The sequence below is a fragment of the Leptidea sinapis genome, chromosome 6 (assembly GCF_905404315.1).
Source record: "Leptidea sinapis chromosome 6, ilLepSina1.1, whole genome shotgun sequence".
Lineage (NCBI taxonomy): Eukaryota > Metazoa > Arthropoda > Insecta > Lepidoptera > Pieridae > Leptidea > Leptidea sinapis.
This window is the reverse complement of record NC_066270.1, coordinates 10,000,001-10,019,424: the sequence shown is the minus strand read 5'-3', so window position 1 is coordinate 10,019,424 and position 19,424 is coordinate 10,000,001. Positions and strand designations below refer to the sequence as shown.

The 19,424-nt window shown below is 34.4% G+C and overlaps 2 protein-coding genes across 8 annotated transcripts in view; one reads left to right on the top strand and one right to left on the bottom strand.

Moving 5' to 3' along the window:
- LOC126965103 (uncharacterized) overlaps positions 1-19,424 on the bottom strand; it is a 518,938-nt gene that overhangs the window by 115,741 nt on the left and 383,773 nt on the right. The gene's annotated exons all lie outside the window — the stretch shown is intronic.
- The window catches only part of LOC126964952 (sorbin and SH3 domain-containing protein 1), a 284,029-nt gene that overhangs the window by 22,252 nt on the left and 242,353 nt on the right, over positions 1-19,424 (top strand). For 4 of the 6 annotated variants that reach the window (XM_050808299.1, XM_050808297.1, XM_050808303.1 and 1 more), the window contains exons 2-3: positions 15,809-16,052; positions 19,338-19,373. In XM_050808299.1, the coding sequence (XP_050664256.1) occupies positions 15,954-16,052; positions 19,338-19,373 (135 nt within the window). In that variant the 5' untranslated portion in view covers positions 15,809-15,953. The remainder of the gene's footprint in view (positions 1-15,808; positions 16,053-19,337; positions 19,374-19,424) is intronic. The other 2 variants (XM_050808298.1, XM_050808300.1) reach the window with 2 other exon arrangements.

The window sequence follows — 19,424 nt, the reverse complement described above, 5'->3', positions numbered from 1 at the left end:
TAAGACATTCGTTGATTTTGTGGATGAAAGTTGATTTTTCTGAGAGATAAACTTTACTGAACTGATAAATAAAGCAATTTGTGCAAAATTCCAGACCATTAAAAATACACAACGTTAATGTTCAAGTTTTCACTTTTGCCGGCACTCCCGGATGCAACCCTTTTTTATGGAAGAGAGAAAAAACGAGCATACGGGTAACCTAGTGTTATGTGAGCACTGCCGCCCACATTCTCTTGCAACGCCAGAGGAATCACAAGAGCTCTGCCAGCCCTTTGTAAAGTGCACAGTTTCAATTTGTGTTGCGTATTCTCCTATTTAGTTAGTTATTGTAAAGAACGTTTGATTTAAATATTACAGAATGCTGAATGTAGCAAAATGTCATTTTAAATAAGAAGCACACATATTGGAAAGTTGTAAGATATATTCATTTAAGAGGAGGATGGTTTTTGATACGGTGCACTGCAAAATAAAGAAGAATGATGTCGGTGATCTATGGCGCCTATTTTGGGCCAACGAGCCGTGTGTTCAATTTGCATTCAAAGGATTTTTGAATAACTATGCTCTGCTCGAAATATTCCCATATTCAGTACACTAGATGAAAAATGCTGACGAGGAAACAAAGTTTTATAAATGACTTGCTTTTTTCCGCGACTTCGTCCGCAAGGCAGTCGAATTCAGACATCGAAGATATTTAAAAACGATTATTATCATCATTCTGCAAACCATTGCTAGTCATTATGATGCGCCAATTATAAAGGCATTTATGCGGCTTCATGTGCCTGTTTATTTATTTTTCGTCTGAATTAAATTATTATTAATTATTCTCTTTTTAATTGTGATTATGACATATCTTAAATTTTAACTGTAATTTTATCTGTATTTTGATTAAAATCAAATTAAACTCAAAAATGTAATGCTACTTAAGTTAAGATTGTTTGTATATCAATGGGTGAAATGCCTAAAAACAAATGATTAATTATTATTATTATAAAAGAGAAAACTGACAGACGGACTATTTGATTCACTGACTGATAGATCTATGTTTTGTTGTTTAAATACTTTCGTATTCACAACAATATTTCTCTATAAACAATATTCTTAACTATTTTAGTGAAGGAATCTAAATTAACCACTATAACTTAGATTAAGGACTGGTCTCCGCTGCGCTCCAATTAGATACCGCAGGCGTAGTCGCTACCTGCGGCAACTTTTACTACGCCCAAATGAGCGTACTCGAGCCAGTCTCTATATGTGACGTTGACGTGCTACATGTTCTGTTAAACTTTCTAATAATTGATACTAAAATGCCCGGTTGTGTAGACTTTGAAAAAATAATACTACAAGAAATAAGAAAGACACTGGGACCACATATCGTCAGTAAGTATTTTGTATTTAATTGATTTCAATTTAAAATATCATGAATCGCATGTTACTAAATTTGATAGATGCCATTGAGTGTCAAGATGCCCTGCAAGGGTAGTGCGGTATCTAGTTGTAGGGCACCGGAGACCAATCCTTAATATAAGTTGGTGCGCGATTGAGAACTGACATGAAATTATACAACGTCATCTAGCGAAATTTTGACGAAACTTTAAAAAAAAAAAATGGTTGACTCTAGAAATTTTACAAGAAAACACGGACACGTAAACCTTTTCAAATCCTGAAGGGTTAAATTTTGAAAAATACTTTCTTAGTGCATACCTACGTTTTTGAAGGAATATTTGTGCAAAATCGAAGGTTTCAGGTGTGCGGTGATCAATCAGTCATTCAGTTTCCGCTTTTATATAATATAGCTTTAACCTGAGGCTGCAAAGTCGCGAACAAAGGCAATACTTTGACCCCACCATATTTCGTATTTATTTTGACAAGCAAATACAATTACCACACCATCTATGAGACAGCTAACTTTAGTATATTTAATGTCTACGTTAATAAATATTCAGATAATTTACACATGACTTACGGCAGCATGAAGCTGGCAACATTACCTCGCTGTATGGCAAAACCTATCCTGTAACAGAGGTACGTACCAGACCCTGGGTCACCTGTCAAATCGGTGAGTCACCTGGAAAACTCTACTATGAGTTTTTGTGCCGATAAACCCCAAGGACCCACTGTCTCCACCCCAAAGGGAACAAATATGTATGCATCACCGAGTGATGCATATTTCCTCTGCTTTAGATTTTTGGCAATTTCCGCCGATGAACCTGCCGCCCTAGATCCTAGATCTAGGCAGGCGGCATCAGCGTTCAATATGAGAGTGTCCACTAAAAGTCGCACAAGTACTATAACAATTTTTACATAATTGTTATGAAATATAGAAAAAAATACATAATTAATTTAAAGAATATATTTTCTACAGACTAAGATCTTTTTCCAATCCTTACTAGCCTTGGTAAATACTCAAACATACAAAATATGGTACATGGGAAGTCATTTTTGTTACTCTCTTGGCATGAATGTAACGATGTATGCTATATGTAGCTGACAAGACATGATATTACTAAAGATTATGTTGTGCTCGTTGTATAAAGTTATTTCTAACATAGGGGACAATATAGGCCGGTACGTTGCTGACATGTAAGTGAAAACCTGTCTCAAGGTTCTGATTCAGGTGTCCCTCGCACACATCCGTTTCATTGGTGTGCCATTTATAACTTTGATCAATATTATACACACTTTAATTTCCTGTAACATATTTTTGAAATAGCCAATAAATGACATCACGAGTTTAACTTGTAGAAGCTTCCTATTTTTGCTATGTTAAGGAAGCTTCCTATTTTTGCAATGTTAAGGAAGCTTCCTATTTTTGCAATGTTAAGTTTTAATTGATAATTATTGGAAGGAAATTCCTATGAGATGGCAGCAATGTATAGATAATAATGATAATTATTTTGATAAAATAAATATGTAAAATTAAAAAAAAAAAAAAAATTCGTTAAAAATTGCCCATTTCACACTTTAACCCTTTATACTTGTATTGTCTAGCAGCTCTAGAATCAACTCTCAATTTATTTTCTTTTAATTAAAAGTATATAACAATAGTTCCTTAGACCTTAACAAATAGTTTTATTTAAAACAGAGAACAACTGCATAATACCCACTACTTAAGGGCCCGATAGAAGAGATTGTTATGTTAACACTCTTCTTCTCAATAAAAGTACCAAAACTACATGAGTGTTACATATTTTTTTTTGTTTACGAAAATAAGGGACGAGACGAACAGGACGTTCAGCTGATGCTAATTGATAAGCTTTGGCCATTACAATGCAGTGCCGCTACAAATATTGAAAAACCTAATAATTCTGAGCGGCACTACACTTGCGCTCGTCACCATGAGACACTTATGTTTTAATATACTTAATATTCATTTGCTCAGTAACTTCACTAGCTTCAACGCCCTTCAGACCGAAACATAGTAATGCTTACACATTACTGCTTTACGGCAGAAATAGGCGCCGTTGTGGTACCCATAATCTAGCCGGCTTCCTGTGCAACGGAGCCTCCCACTGGTTCTGTACAACCTTAACCAATTATTTACATACAAATTGATCGTGACAAATTTTTATAGAAGTATCGGCTGCAAGCGTTACTGCTCGAGCATATATTAAAAATAACGTTGGGAGTTTTATTGAGTTTCAAAGCTATGTTATGTAAGATTTTTTATGCAACACATTTTTATAAAATAACTAGGTGACATAATAGATAAAGTACTATCTTTTAATGAATATGTCAATAATATTTCATAACATCAATAATTATTTCGTGAAATATGCTCCCTGTTGTTATGATGAAATTGTTACATAGCAGATGTGTCAACCCGTGCGTCTATAAATATTTTCATAGAAAATGTGTCCATCAAAACACATTGGAAATAAAAATAACTATGGATCCCAAATCGAAATCTATTCTATCTCTCAAGTTGGACTAAACTGCACTCCATGAAGTATTCGGCCTCACATGGAGTACTGTTCTCACCTTTTTGCGGGTGCTCCCTAGTACCAGCTCCTTCTGTTTACAACGAAGAGCGGCTAAAATTATCGATGAACAAGTCATCTCCGATTGGCTTGACTCTTTGGCGTTGCATAGAGATGTGGGTTCACTCTGTATCTTCTCTCATCTACTGCATTTATCACGATATACTCAGAAGAGTTGTTCGGGTTGGTACCAGTAGTTCAGGTTAATCTAATATATAAAATTCTCGTGTCATGGTGTTAAACTTTGAACTCCGAAACGGCTTGACCGATTCTCATGAAATTTTGAGTGCATATTGGGTAGGTCTGAGAATCGGACAACATCTATTTTTCATCCCCCTAAATGTTAAGAGTGGTCCACACGATTTTTTTTTTAATTTTTATGACATTTTTTTAAATTTGTTTGATTATGAGTCAGCGTTAAAAAATACGTTTGCTGGGTCAGCTAGTAATATATAAATACCAGCACCCAAATTCTCCCAACCACTAGACGACACGCCACAAATTAGGATATCATCCCTATAATCTGGATGTGTGGCGTCCTCTACAGTGTGGTTTTAAGGAGCTTTCTTTCACGTACAACCAAGCTGTGGGGACGATACGACATGGATAAAAAAAACGCGTACATAAAAAGTCATAAAAGGCCTTTATATTCTCAAAATTGATTCCTTTAAAATTCGTTTAAATAACATTTCAAACACTATCTTGTAGACGACCTGTATAGCCGAGTGGTTAGCGATCCTACTTACTAAGCTAGAGGTCCCGGGTTCGAATCCCGGTAGCTGCAAGCATTTATATGATGAATATGGATGTTTGTTTCCGAGTCATGGATGTTTAAATGTATTTATGTATGTTTATATGAATTTATGTATGTTTAAGTAAGTATATTGTATTAAATATATCATTGTCTTGTAACCCATCATAACACAGGCTATATATGCTTAACTTGGGGCAAGATAATTTGTGTGAAAAAAAAGTGTGTTATTATTATAATTATAATATAACTATCACCGCATCTAAATGGTGCTCTGAGAGAGAAGAAGCGGCGCAAGAAACTCTCCCAGCATTCTTTTTTTACAACACCACACTAACACACCTTTCTTAAAGGCCAGCAACACTCCTGAAATTCCTCTGGTGTTGCAAGAGAATGTGGGCGGCTTAGATCGTTTAACACCAGGTGTCCCGGACGGTCGGTTGTCCTCATTTTCATAAAAAAAAATCAGCAACGCATTCTTGACCCCTGGGTGCTACGGATGTCCACGGTTGGTTGCCCCATCACAAGAACCATTTGCCCGTTCGCCCCTTTTATATAAAAAAGTATAGGATAGTCAATCTTGAGCGTGTTGCCAAATCTTTATATATATAATTCTTGTGTGCGTGTGTTTGTCACTGAACTCCTCCTAGACGGCTGGACCGATTTTATTGAAACTTTCTGTGTGTCTTCAGGTGGATTCGAGAATGGTTTAGATTCACAATTGAACTACCTCCTGAACGGCTGGACCGATTTTGGTGAGATTTTTGTGTGTTCCAGTGAATTTGAGATTGATGTGTGTCTTCGGGTGGATTCAAGAATGGTTTAGATTCCCAATTAAACTACCTCCTAAACGGCTGGACCGAATTTGATGATTTTTTGTTTGTTTCAGTGAATTTGAGATTGGTTTAGATTCTCAATTACGTCCATATAATATAATTCTCCTGCTCATGTGTATGTTAGTGAACTCCTCCTAACGGCTGGACAGATTTTTCAAATTTAAGACGTGTGTACAGGACAACGTCTGTTGGGTCCACTAGTATTTTATATGACTACACTCTATATTCGTCGTAAACGACAAGATTTGTTGACTTTGCTCCGCAAATTACTATATTCCAACTTACGGCCGTTTTCAATAACGTATCTCTACTTACGGATATATTGCTATCAGCGTTTAATGATAAGATCTTATCTATCCATAGTTGTATCCAATATAGTTATAATATTAGTTATAGTCCAATGCTATCTGTCGATAGATTATTGAAATGTAAGTAAGCGTACAATTTATCTACCTCTAGTAAGTTAAACTAAGGGTAAATAGATTATTGAAAACGGCCAAATATATAAAAATGAATTGCTGTTCGTTAGTCTCGCTAAAACTCGAGAACAGCTGGACCAATTTGGCTAATTTTGGTCTTGAATTATTTGTGGAAGTCCAGAGAAGGTTTAAAAGGTGAATAAATAGGAAAATGCTGCTAAATTAAATAAAAACAACAAATTTGTTTTTCCTTTGATGTGTCCATTCATAATTTCTATGAGAGAATTTATTGACGCACGGTTTGACAGTTCTGCTGTGAAACAATTTCATTACGACAGCAGGGTGCATATTTTACGAAGTAATTCTTGATGTTATGATATATTATTGACAAATTCATATAGAAACAATATTTTATTTATTATATACACAACAACGTCTGTCGGGTCAGCTAGTCTCAGATAAACATAAATATTAGACATATGGGCCGAAGATCAAAACCCTTTACTCTAGACAATTGTTCAAATAACATCTAGTATTTAGTACGGTCTATTTAGACCAAACAACGAGAGTGAAGTTACATAAAGTCCCAACAAGCTGAAAATCAGTGAAATTGTTCAAAACATAATTATAAGTAATGTTTAAAAGTTCCCCATCATTCCCATGTATGGAAAATTTTTTATTCAAGGTCAAAGGTCAAAAAATATAGTTTTTCACGATTTTCAGCAAAACTGTAAGTTTCATCACTAAAGTACCTCTGACAAAAATTGTAGATCATAAAATTATCTATAAAAATGTTTCGATACTTTTTTTCTTACGAGCCACCGTTTCTGAGATATAACGATTCAAAAAGTTATAAAAACGCGCTAAGTACACTACCTCATAGGTGGCGTGGAAACGTGTGGAATATTATGACGATAACAACTTTTATAACTTTTTGAATCGTTATATCTCAGAAACGGTGGCTCTTAAGAAAAAAAGTATTGACGCATTTTTTATAGACCTTGAATAATTTTTTTTCCATACACGGGAATGATGGGGAACTTTTAAACATTGTTTATAATTATGTTTTGAACAATTTCACTGATTTTCAGCTTGTTGGGACTTTATGTAACTTCGAATGTCTAAATTGACCGAACAATTATGGGTTATAATATATATTATGATTGGGTATCATAAGAATGTGTCGCTCATTTAATAAAATAACCAAATTAGACATAGATATTTTAGATTCCAGACTTTCCTTATTTGATTTTAGAATCTTATTCAAGCTGTGCGACCCTATAGGATTGCAATAAGATTTAAATGTAATTTAATTAAGACTGTAGGTTAGAAATTATTGTAATCTGCTTTTTTTATGACAGGACGAGACGAACAGGACGTTCAGCTGATTATTATTGATACGCCCTGCCCATAACAATGGAGTGCCGCTCAGGATTCTTGAGAGACCCAAAAATTCTGAGCGGCACTACAATTGCGCTCGTCACCATGAGACATAAGATCCTAAGTCTCATTTGCCCAGTAATTTTGCTAGCTACGGCGAACCACAAGGTTTCGATGAGAAGGCTGGAATGCTTACACATTACTGCTTCACGGCAGAAATAGGCGCCGTTGTACCCATAATCTAGCCTCCTGTGCAAAGGAGCCTTCCACTGGTAAACCTAACCTGGTTTGGATTGCCTAAATAAATAAATGTAGTGAAATATTGAAGTCAAACTTATTTAGGCATGACTTGGGGGTAGCTCAGAATATGTTTCTGACGGAAGTAACGTTACTAGGTACTTCTGGCAGAAAAAAGTCAATTGAAACAATTTTTAACCACTATAATTTAATGGTTTAAAACATTGTTTCGAATTGCACAATAATATTTTCTGAAAATCTCCAAGTGTATCACTACTTTATAATAAATACTAAATAAAAATTCTCAGTCTGACGTTTGCGACATTCGTTAATTTTTCTTCGTCCATCGGACAGGCATAAGGTCCGAGCCCATACAGCCATATTCGTTAATATTCAATAACAACGTTATATTGATATGTGTGATATTAATAATTTTATTAATTTTATTCAATTATTAATTAATAACACGGCTTTAATTAATGTAAGTAGGTATATATTTAACGGTATAAATTAAATCTTCGTGTCATTCATCTTTTTAAGAATATTTGTTTTAAACTGGATGTCCTACATTAAGTGGGACAAACAAGGGCAAACGAAAATAGGTTATTGGAACGAAGTTCCTTACGGCAGGCTTGGAGGGGATAGGGATTTTGCTGCGCGACCGAACTGAAAAAAATGTGATAGTAAAACCATAAGAAAAAATCCGTGGAAAAAAGTGCGTGGAATAAAACCGTTAAATGAGACGTGCGCAGGCGCGACAGTCGCATACACAAGTGAGTAGTGTATATATTATCAATATTATTATATTAATATTATTATATTAATATATGATAACGATTATAGCAATATTAGAACGTTTTTTTTTTTGCAATTTGTGTCGATTCTATATTAGCCGAAGGAACTTCGTTCCTACCTGGTGTCCCACGACACCACATCATTTTATTTTGTCTATGAGCTGTCAGATAAGCCAAAAAAGTATATATATCTATCTGTTAATCTATACTAATATTATAAAGCTGCAGTGTTTGTTTGTTTGTTTGTTTGAACGCGCTAATCTCTGGTACTACTGGTCCGATTTGAATGATTCTTTCAGTGTTGGGTAGTCCATTTATCGAGGAAGGCTATAGGCTATGTTTTTTTTTCAAAATTAGAGATCCGTAATAAAATTGCTATTTTGTAACACAAGGTGTAGTAAAATCGAAAACCTATTTTTGCGTGCGCTGCAAAAACTATTGACAATAGAACAAAATGATGTACAGGCTATAATATAGGCAATATTTTATTACTTATAAAACTATCGCGTGAATTATACTTTATATGGCAAAACAACATTTGTCGGGTCAGCTAGTTATTCCTAAAGTTAATTATAATTAAGTTTTATTTCGATCGCGCGTGAAGATTACACGTACGCCCTTTTTTTATTTTTAGATGTAAATATATGCGGATATATTTAAATGTAAATAATCAGTAATATATACTGGGTATCCGATGATGCGGTTTCATTAGCGAACACGTGATAACATCGGCCGCCGGCTGCGGGCGAAACAAATGTTTATTTCACTGTTATTTTAATAATCCTCTATAATTCTCGTTTTAATTTACATTTTCCTGTTTTTAATACTATTTGGAGTTTAAAACGTAACTATTTGCGTTTCATGATTACAAAAACTACTTAAAAATTAATGCATTGTGAATTGAAAGTATGTGATTGTACATTACGCTTTCCTTAATATTTAAATCAAATTAAGATCACTTTTTTCATCTAGGTCAAGGAAATGACGCTTATAGGTATGTTAGGCGTTTTTTTTTCTTTCTACCATTTACTTAGTTGAGCTATGACAAGAAGAAGTGGTAAGAAACTTATTGCCACTCTTTCAATTGAAGCCGTAATTTATGTTACATGAGTCCGGCTCGTGCCACATAATAGTCCCCATTTTGTTAAATATTTCTTGTAACCGTAATAATTTACATATCATATGCTTATTTTTAAATTTGCCCAAATTTGAAATGCAAAAATTAAAAATTCAATAAATTTTCAACGTATTAGTACAAAATTCGTTCGAAAAATCTCAAGCTAAAAAGGTTATTTTTACTCAAAGTTTAAATGGCCGATTTGAGCTGATCGTCTCATGTTGATCCAATATCTACTTGAGATATAACAATAAGTATAAATTTTTAATCTTTTTGTGTATATATCTTTATAGCGGTGATAGTAATTCCACAGTCATTATTATGATGGGTACTCGCGATATATACTTCATTAATTTCGTGCCGATATTCGGATCCAATTGCATGAATCGTGGTCGCGGTAAAATTTTCGAAAATCTAACGATGGCGATTTCTGAGACACGACTCTAAATGGGTTCCAAAGAGGCATCGATAGAGTTTCAATAAAATAAAAGCTTAATTATCATACAAATAGCTATGCAAAAGACTTTTCGAAAAGCAAAGCAATAATATATCAAATATTACACACATAAAATTTGAAACCAAAATTTATGAACGATGCGGGAATCGAAGCCGCATTCCGTGCGAGCGCTCTTTCCATCTGAGCCACCCGTTCAAGTGACGTAAGTTCAACAAAGCATACTAGATTTATGAACTTTACCTCACTTGAACGGTTAGCTTAGTTAGATAGAGCGCTCGCACGAAATGCGAGAGGTTTGAGGTTCGAATCCCGCATCGTTCATAAATTTCGTTTTCAAATTTTATTTGTGTAGTTAATCCCAGAAGTGAGGGTTATCACTTTAAAATATAAAAATATGTTTATATCAAATATTATAAGAAAAGTGTGAGAAATATGATATGTGCGGTGTTTCCAGGATGATAACGTAAGTTCCTTTAAAAAAAAGCGTCCACCTTTTTACAGGGCCGGCAAGTCTCCTGTGATTCCTCTGGTGTAGCAATATCAGCCGACCCGTACGTTCGTTTGTTTCGAATTATGGTCCATATTTTTACGAATGAATAATATCTCCTACCAAACATTGTTTATCGAACGCAACATTGAGCAGTCAAAGATGAACGCCGTCATAACTGAATACAGTGTAGGGCCGAGGTTAAAACCGCGGTATTTCAAGCTATGATCTGACCACGTAGAAACTTCGTGTGTTCATGGCTATTAACACAACTGATAACGTAATCATTATAAAAGGCATGCTACCTATATTCTCATAATATAACCTTCCACCGTTATGGCTCATGGAACTTTCATGCATGTTTTCAGTAAATAGAAAACATTTTTTACGTATCAATTAAGGTTTTTTTTATGAAAATAAGGGTTGAGACGAGCAGGAAGTTCAGCTGATGGTAATTGATACGCCCTACCCATTACAATGCAGTGCTGCTCAGGATTCTTGAAAAGCCCAAAACTTCTGAGCGACAATACAATTGCGCTCGTCACCTTGAGACATAAGATGTTAAGTCTCATTTGCTGACTAATTTTACTAGTTACGGCGCTCTTCAGACCGAAACACAGTAACATTTACACATTACTGCTTCACGGCAGAAATAGGCGCCGTTATGGTAACTATAATCTAGCCGGCTTCCTGTGCAAAGGAGTCTCCCACTGGTGAAGTAGGATTAAATAGTAATAATTTTTGAAGTACTTTTTTTTGGGTTGGGTATAAAATGTTAAACTCCCGTCAGGACACGTGACCTGATCGAAAATTCGAAAGACAGTAGTGGAAATTATGGACGAAAGATTTATTCTTCTAACTAATTATAGTTCGGGTATTTCAACTTAATGATCATACAGTCATTGGACCAGTGGTTGAGTCATTGTGATTGCGAAGCCATAACACCGCGATTGAGGGATCAAATCTATTAATGAATACCTAGAGGAAAAATATATTTGAATGTCTGCCCCTCTGTCGTTCATTGCTATGAATGAATTATTTAGTACGACAATTTTGTTTAGTAACTAAGTCGCATGTAACGCAATTTAATTAAATAAATAAATAAATCTCAGTCGAGAAATATTTTTACAGTTCAATTACTTGGTTTTTAACCTTTGACATTAGTGAAGACTTTCCTAAGGCAGTTAGTTATACTTGTATTCCTTTATAACTTATTATTTTGTTTAAATTTTTTTATTATTTTGTTTCTTACTTCAACTACCATAAGCGTATTTTATCAGTTTTAGAGAATGGTTATGATGATGCTGGTAATGAAGATCGCGAAAGAGTCGTTGAAATTATGGATGAAAGTTGAATTTTCTGTGAAAAATACTTTTTAATGTAAAATAATTGTATTAGTTCTGAAGTGTTCAATTATTTTTGTTATATTAATTATCATTTTTGTGTACGATAGCGCAATAAATGAATAATGTGCTTAACCACATAAATGCTAGTACTTTTATACTGATAAATAAAGGAATTCGTGCAAAATTATTCCAAATATTCAAAAATACACAACGTTAAATGTTTAAGTTTTTACTTCTGCGGACACTCCCGGAGTTCAACCCACATTTTTTTCTGGAGAGACAAACAAAACTAGCCCCTAGTACAAATTTTCCTAAGATCCTGTATATGAAGCCATATCCTGAGAGTTGAACATAACATATACAAGATTTATCAACGATACGTCACTCGATCGGTTGGCTCAGTGGAAGAGCGCTCGCACAGAACGCGAGAAATCTTGGGTTCGAGTCCCGCATCGTTCATAAATTTTGTTTTCAAATTAAATTGAGGGTTATCACTTTAAAAAAATAAAAATTCTTTTTGCCCCTACTAATAAAATAGGTCTATCGTAGGCATCTATGCACGTCAGTAATTTCAGATCTAAGCCTAATTTCAATGAATTACTACTGTACAGCAATTATACCCCGAATATTCATCGTACAAACTAAACCTATCAACAATTTAGTTCCCAATTGGATACATAGTAGGAATAGCGAGCCTTGCTGCGAGCCCAGTATCTAATTACATGCCGAGTGCTAAAACAATTGTAATTCTATACATAACTCGCCATTCAAACATTGTTATATGTAATACCAGAGTAGGAATGGATACATAGGTAATACGCACATTGCTTATTGACTAGCGCTTAGCAGACAGGAACCAGTCCACAAAATAAAAATAAATATTACTGTTTGACACCCCGAGCAAAACTAATCCGATATTTTTAATTTAAAAAGGAACCAGTTCACTTCTCGTATTTGTAGCAAAGATATTAAACACATCCACAAAGAATATACTAAAAGTCACAAAACCAAACAATAACTATCTTTTAACTTTGGAATTCAAATACTCAGCTTAGTAAGCATGTGGACTGGTTCCATTCTGCTAAGGGCTAGCCAATTGTTGAATGAATTGATTGAAATAAAGAACACATCAACCTGTCACCCAGCTGTCAAAACTCAAGTGTCACTACGCAACGCGCTGTCATTATTTTCCCGCTGTAAAATCCCACTCTGTCCGTCTCTGTAGTAATTTAATAAAACAAATTTTGAGTCTTAATACCAATAATGCCCCATCTACATAGCTAAGATCTAGATTCATCTTTACATTATAAACAAATATTTATAACTAAAATATTTTAAAACTTATATTATTTATTTAATCAAAACAAATCTTATAACTATATTTACAATACTACGACTACATAAAATTACAACTATCATTACGTGGAAGCGTACCAAGAATACTGGCAGCATTAGCACGTTAGATAGCTAGGCTGATCCGTTGACCGAAATAGCTGCCAGCGCTTGGGTTTCCAGTAGCCTTATTGAGGCGCGAAAATAGTATTTTGAACATTCTCCGCGCCTCTGGGCCCCACGGGCCAAGTGTCTACCAAGTGTATAACAAACGGCACAAAGATGTATAATGTATATGTTTTTAAACAGTATAATATTATCTAGGTCAGTAGTATCACAGCCTGACAATAAAAATACCAGGAGGATTCTTTGCACAGGATGCCGGCTAGATTATGAGTACCACAACGGCGCCTATTTCTACCGTGAAGCAGTAATGTGTAAGCATTATTGTGTTTCTGTCTGAAGAGCGCCGTAGCAAGTGAAATTACTGTTCAAATGAGACTTAACATTCTATGTCTCAAGGTCACGGTGACATTTTGTATATTTTCATACATATTGTCATTTTAATTTTTAGGTTGACTGTTTGTGCAAAGTTAGATCATCCGATTAATTTATTGTTAACTAGCTGTTACCCGCGACATCGCCCGTATTTACCAGTGTAACTATATTAGTAGGTCAGCCAATGCTGCCACATGCGAATGCACGTTAAGGCAGCGTTCGTAACAAAAGATTTCGTTCGACCGTGTTTTTCTCCGACCTTAGTAAATCGGACTACCACGAGAAAGTATTTTCGGGTGAATATATATGACACTGACAAATAATGTGGCATTCTATTGGTAACATTTTCCAGTGGGATGCTCCTTTGCACAGGATGCTGGCTAGATTTTGGGTACCACAACGGCGCCTATTTCTGCCGTTAAGCAGTAATGTGTAAACATTACTGTATTTCGGTCTGCAGGGCGCCGTAGCTAGTGAAATTACTGGGCAAATGAGACTTAACATCATATGTCTCAAGGTGACGAGCGCAACTGTAGTGCCGCTCAGAATTTTTGGGTTTTTAAAGAATCCTGAGCGGCACTGCACTGTAATACTAAATACCATCAGCTGAACGTCCTGCTTGTCTCGTCCTTTATTTTTATTAAAAAAAAACAGAATTTTCAAATTCGGGTTTAGTAAATCCAGAGATTACCCCTCACAACCTCTTTATAATAAAAGTATCCATAAATGTGGCAAAAAGTTTACAGTATCCTGTATACTGTAAACTTTTTAGGCCCAACAATTTAAATTCCCAGAAACACTAAACATCATTGGAATATAATTTTAGTTAAGGGAAAATGAAAAACTTCAGCCATGTTCGTTTATTTATACGAGTTCGGCGAATGATAACTCGTTTATTGTGAAACCTTTCAAAATGTAATACCAATATTAATATCAGCAATTCTTGTTGTTCATCAAGGCAAAACTGGCCAGCTTAACTTCAATATTCCACATCAAATATTCAATACCAAAAAGAGAACTAGTAACAGAAACATTAGATATTCATACAATTTTGTACAAATAATTACATTATAAATATCCAAATCTTTTAAGTTTTCTTTAGTGTCAATTCCGCCAATTGCCAGATTTTGGCGAGTCAATATGTCCTGGGGATGCCTCGTATGGACGCGAAACACGTGTCGAATTGTTTAAGAGACGAATATCGGCAGAATTGACACTAAAGAAAACTCAAAACATTTGGATAATTATGCATTTCCGTAAAGTAACGCCTACTTCAATAAATTTTCATTTTAAATGATTGACCGAATTGTACGAAAAAAATATATTATATTTGGCCCACTCGTCACGAAGGCATTTTTAGAAAAGCTGTAGTATAAAAAGCCTACACACAAAGAACTTTAAGTATTCGCATTTTTACCAACACGATTAAAACAATTGCTATATGTACAGGAACATTACCTTTTGTTATTTAGTAGAGTTCTCGTGACAGGCATCGTCATGCTCGCTTAATGCCACAGCTTGTGGCAGCGACGTGGGGCGAGTCATTCCCTTCCCTAAAATATGATCGAGGGAGGCAATGGCTGGTCCATGCGTCATGCTCGTGAACTTTTGGTGGCTGGATGATCCTCTCACCGGGAAATCTGCTTCATGTTTTTTAATATTTTCTTTATTTTTTTAAATAATTAAAATTAATATTTTTTATATTTTATAGCTCGCATAATGCCTTTATTTTATTTATGGTATGTGTGGATGGATACATCTACTGTATTGGAGTTAATTTAAGTATGTACTCAATAACTATAACTATGTTTATACTTATTAATTTACTTTTTTTTACTTTGACGTTTGATTTTTTTTTTTTGCATCACTTTGCGTATATTGCAATTGAAATTATTTGTAAGTTTAATTGAAAATAAGAACTTGTAATACCATTATGTTTTGAAAAAAAACAACCTTAGAGTTTCTTGCTCGTTCTTCTAAGGAAATCTACCTTAAATAATTAGAAATTGCGTATTTCAAGTGTAATGCAATTTACATACAATATAAAATATATTTTATGTGATTTGAATAATATGGTTGTGTTCTCATTTCCCAACAACTCCACCTAAACGTGGTCTATTAATATTATGTTCGACAACAAAGTAATAAAATGAATACGATCTGTTTTATCGTTTCAGACCACAAACTACGAAGATGTATCGAACTTCTTTGGCCGCCTCCAAAACTAATTTCCAGTTAAACGAACAGCGCTCCGGCATCTATTAAGACTCGAGCGAGAAGTGTAATCTGGTTTCGTGGGGCAAATAATGGAATAGAAGGGAGATGATGACGTCCCGAGAGGTGGAGTTAACAGGAGGAGCGCCTTGGGGGTTCAGGATGCATGGAGGAGTCGATCAGAACCAACCTCTTAGAATATCCAGGGTATGTTATTTACGTTATTTTATTATTATTGAGTGAAAACTTCTTTCATCGCTTTATTTTTAGAATAGATAAAATCTCTGGAGTAGCGACACCGTTACGAGATGCAGATATAGTGTGTGAATATATGCAAGTACATATAGCAGACCGCGAATGCGTCTAGAAACTCTAGATATATAAAATGTAGATATATTATTCGAATCAAAAAATTTTATTTCTTATTTTAATTATTATGAACCTATAGTTTATATTTTAGATTGTAATAATTTTACAATTCCTAATTTAAATAACAGCCTTTGAGAATAGCTCATTAATTCAAATGAAAATATCATTTTAAGGCGCTATAGTCCTAAAAAGTAAAATTTTTGAAAATCTACTTAAAATACTTCCACAAATACTACGATTCCAATTTTTTGACATGTTTATCTTCATTTCTTTATCTAAATTATCGCAGTTTCGAATACACGATTACGGAAAAAAAAATCGATAGATTTATTTTTTGAAAAATAGTCTTTTTTATTTGAATTGTTTATTTAAACTATGATAGCTATAAACACAAAACTTTAACTGTTTATTAATAACTGTTATATTAATATCTAGCAACCTGGGCAGGAATGTCTGTGGTTTATTTTATTATGTGTAAGTACAGTGAGAGCGACATCTCAAGTAAATTTCCTAAAATGCAAATATTGGGGTTGAGCAGGTTATCAACTGTAAAGTAGATCCTGTAGATGAAGCATAAACCTGAGAGTTGAACAAACCATACAAGATTTTATGACGATACGTCACTCGAACGGTTAGCTCAGTTGGTAAGAGCACCGGCACGGAACGCCGGAGCTCGTGGGTTCGAGTCCCGCATCGTTAATGAAATTGTGTTTTTCTTTTAATTTAAATTTTATTTGTGTATTAATCCTAGAAGTGAGGGTTATCACTTTAAAAATATAAAAATATGTATAGTTAATATTGTCTAATTTAAGGTATTTTCAAAGAATTTGTTATAATAAGTACTACGAACAATTAAACTAACTAGATGTAGGTCGATGTTATAACTAAAAAATAAAATTGGCATAAAGTTATAACTAAGCATAAACCAAGAATATGTAAAATGTTTACAAATAGACATTTTGCTTACGAATAGTTTGTTCGTACGTAAAATGTTTCCCGCGTTTATTTCCAAGGCAGCTTGTCATTCGGAAACCTTCAAAATTATCATTGTATTGACAGAGTTGTCAACGACAAGTTTATTTATAAGGCCGTATATGTTTTGTCCCACCTCATGTTGAGTGCTGCAATATTATTAAAACTGTTCATAATTATCTATCTTGGATCATTAATACCCCTAGATAGACTGTGACAGCTGTGAAACGTCAAAAAATTGAGGTTGACAGGTAACCTCTATTTTGAGCAATGCACGCACACTAACACAAAGTGACATTCAAATCGCTATTAAATGTAGGTCGTATCTTGTCATGCACTCAAAGCTTAATTATTACTTTTTTTTATTAATCAACTATAAAAATGATTCGTTGACCCGTCGGAGTTTATTTATTTAACAGTCCGACCTAATCAAGTACAAACCTATATATATGAGTACCGCTTATATTGTACTTTATTTTGTATATTTTAGTGCTTATTACTTAGTTAACAAAGATCTATCTTGTATTATTGAATTACTACCTGTATTGTTAGCAACAACCTCCATTAGTATGTCAGTTTCATGCGAGCTATCAGGGTTTAAATCAATTATATTGTATGTACACGCCTGTGCCTGCTTATCAAGAAACACGCCCATAATAATTTTTTATGAGAATAAGGGACGAGACGAGCAGGACGTTCAGCTGATGGTAATTGATACGCCTTGGCTATTACAATGTAATGCCGCTCAGAATTCTTGAAAAACCGAAAAATTCTGAGCGGCACTACAATTGGGCTCGTCTCCTTGAGACATATGATGTTAAGTCTCGTTTGCCAAGTAATTTCACTAGCTATGGCGTCGTTTAAAAAGGCATTTATTTTCTCAAAACTGATTCCTTTAGAATACTTTTTGATGTCATTTCTAATATTCTAGATACTACTACCGCTTCGGAAACAAAAGTGCGCTCTGAGAGAAAAGAAGCGGCGCAAGATACTCTCTTAAAATATTCTGGCCGAAACACAATAATGCTTACACAGTACTGCTTCACGGTGAAAAATAGGCACCGCTGTGGTACCCATAATCTAGCCGTCATCCTGTGCAAAGGAGCCTCCAAGAGGATCCTGGTAAAACCATTATTTCTTGCTCGAAAGTTTCTGTTGATATTACCAATGTAGACAGACTGTTATCAAAGGTTCGAACTTTGATGTCGTTCGTAAGTCGCATCCAATGTGTAAAGTACGACTAATTTACAAATAGTAGGTCTAACACTACAAATGATTTGAGTTTTCTTTAGCGTTAATTCCGCCAATATTTGTCTTTTTACGAAACACGTGTCGAATTGTAAAAAGACAAATATTGGCGGAATTAACGCTAAAGAAAACTCAAATCATTTGTATAATTATGGATTTCTGCAAAGTAACGCCTACTTCAATAAAAGGTCTAACACTGTTATTGTAACGCTAATAATTAAAATGATACCTTCTAAAAATGGGTACCTATAGAAAGAACATCTACGTATGTACGTCTCATGAAAATTCTGATAATCCCAGGAATCATGGAGAGGAAACAACTTTTATGGAGATCCATTGACAATTTAACGGCTTCATCACAAGATCAAATTCAAATATTTTATTTCCAAATAGGATGTCACATCACTTATTGAAAGTTAAAAATTACCACCGATTCCAAAACGAATGCCTCTGACCTGAGAAGAACGGGTACAACAAACTTTTCATAAAAAAATATGTTTTCAAAGTAATATCTTACAATTTAACTTATTATTTAATAGACTGAGGGCAGTCGCTTCATTCCCAGTCTGTGGTATCATTAAGTAAGTCATTTATGTTATAGTCACCTTTACTATAACTCAGAATTAACGTTTTATGTCTCAAGGAGACAAGCGCAATTGTAGTGCCGTTCAAGTTTTTTGGGTTTTTTAAAAATCTTGAGCGGCACTGCATTGTAATGGGCAGGCGTATCAATTACCATCAGCTGAACGTCTTGATCATCTCGTTATTTTCATTAAAAAACCACACAAACGTTTCTTAACATTCTTTTGAATTTCGTAACAAATTTGTTTTGAAAATTTTCTGGGATCATGTTGTAAAAGCATTTACAAATATATTTGTTTTAATTAATATAATTAATTTCAGCAGAGCCTCAGCGAGTCAGTGGAGAAAATGCCTCATGTAAGTCACGCTGACACTAACTTGGTCATTGTTTAAACAATAATTGTCAAT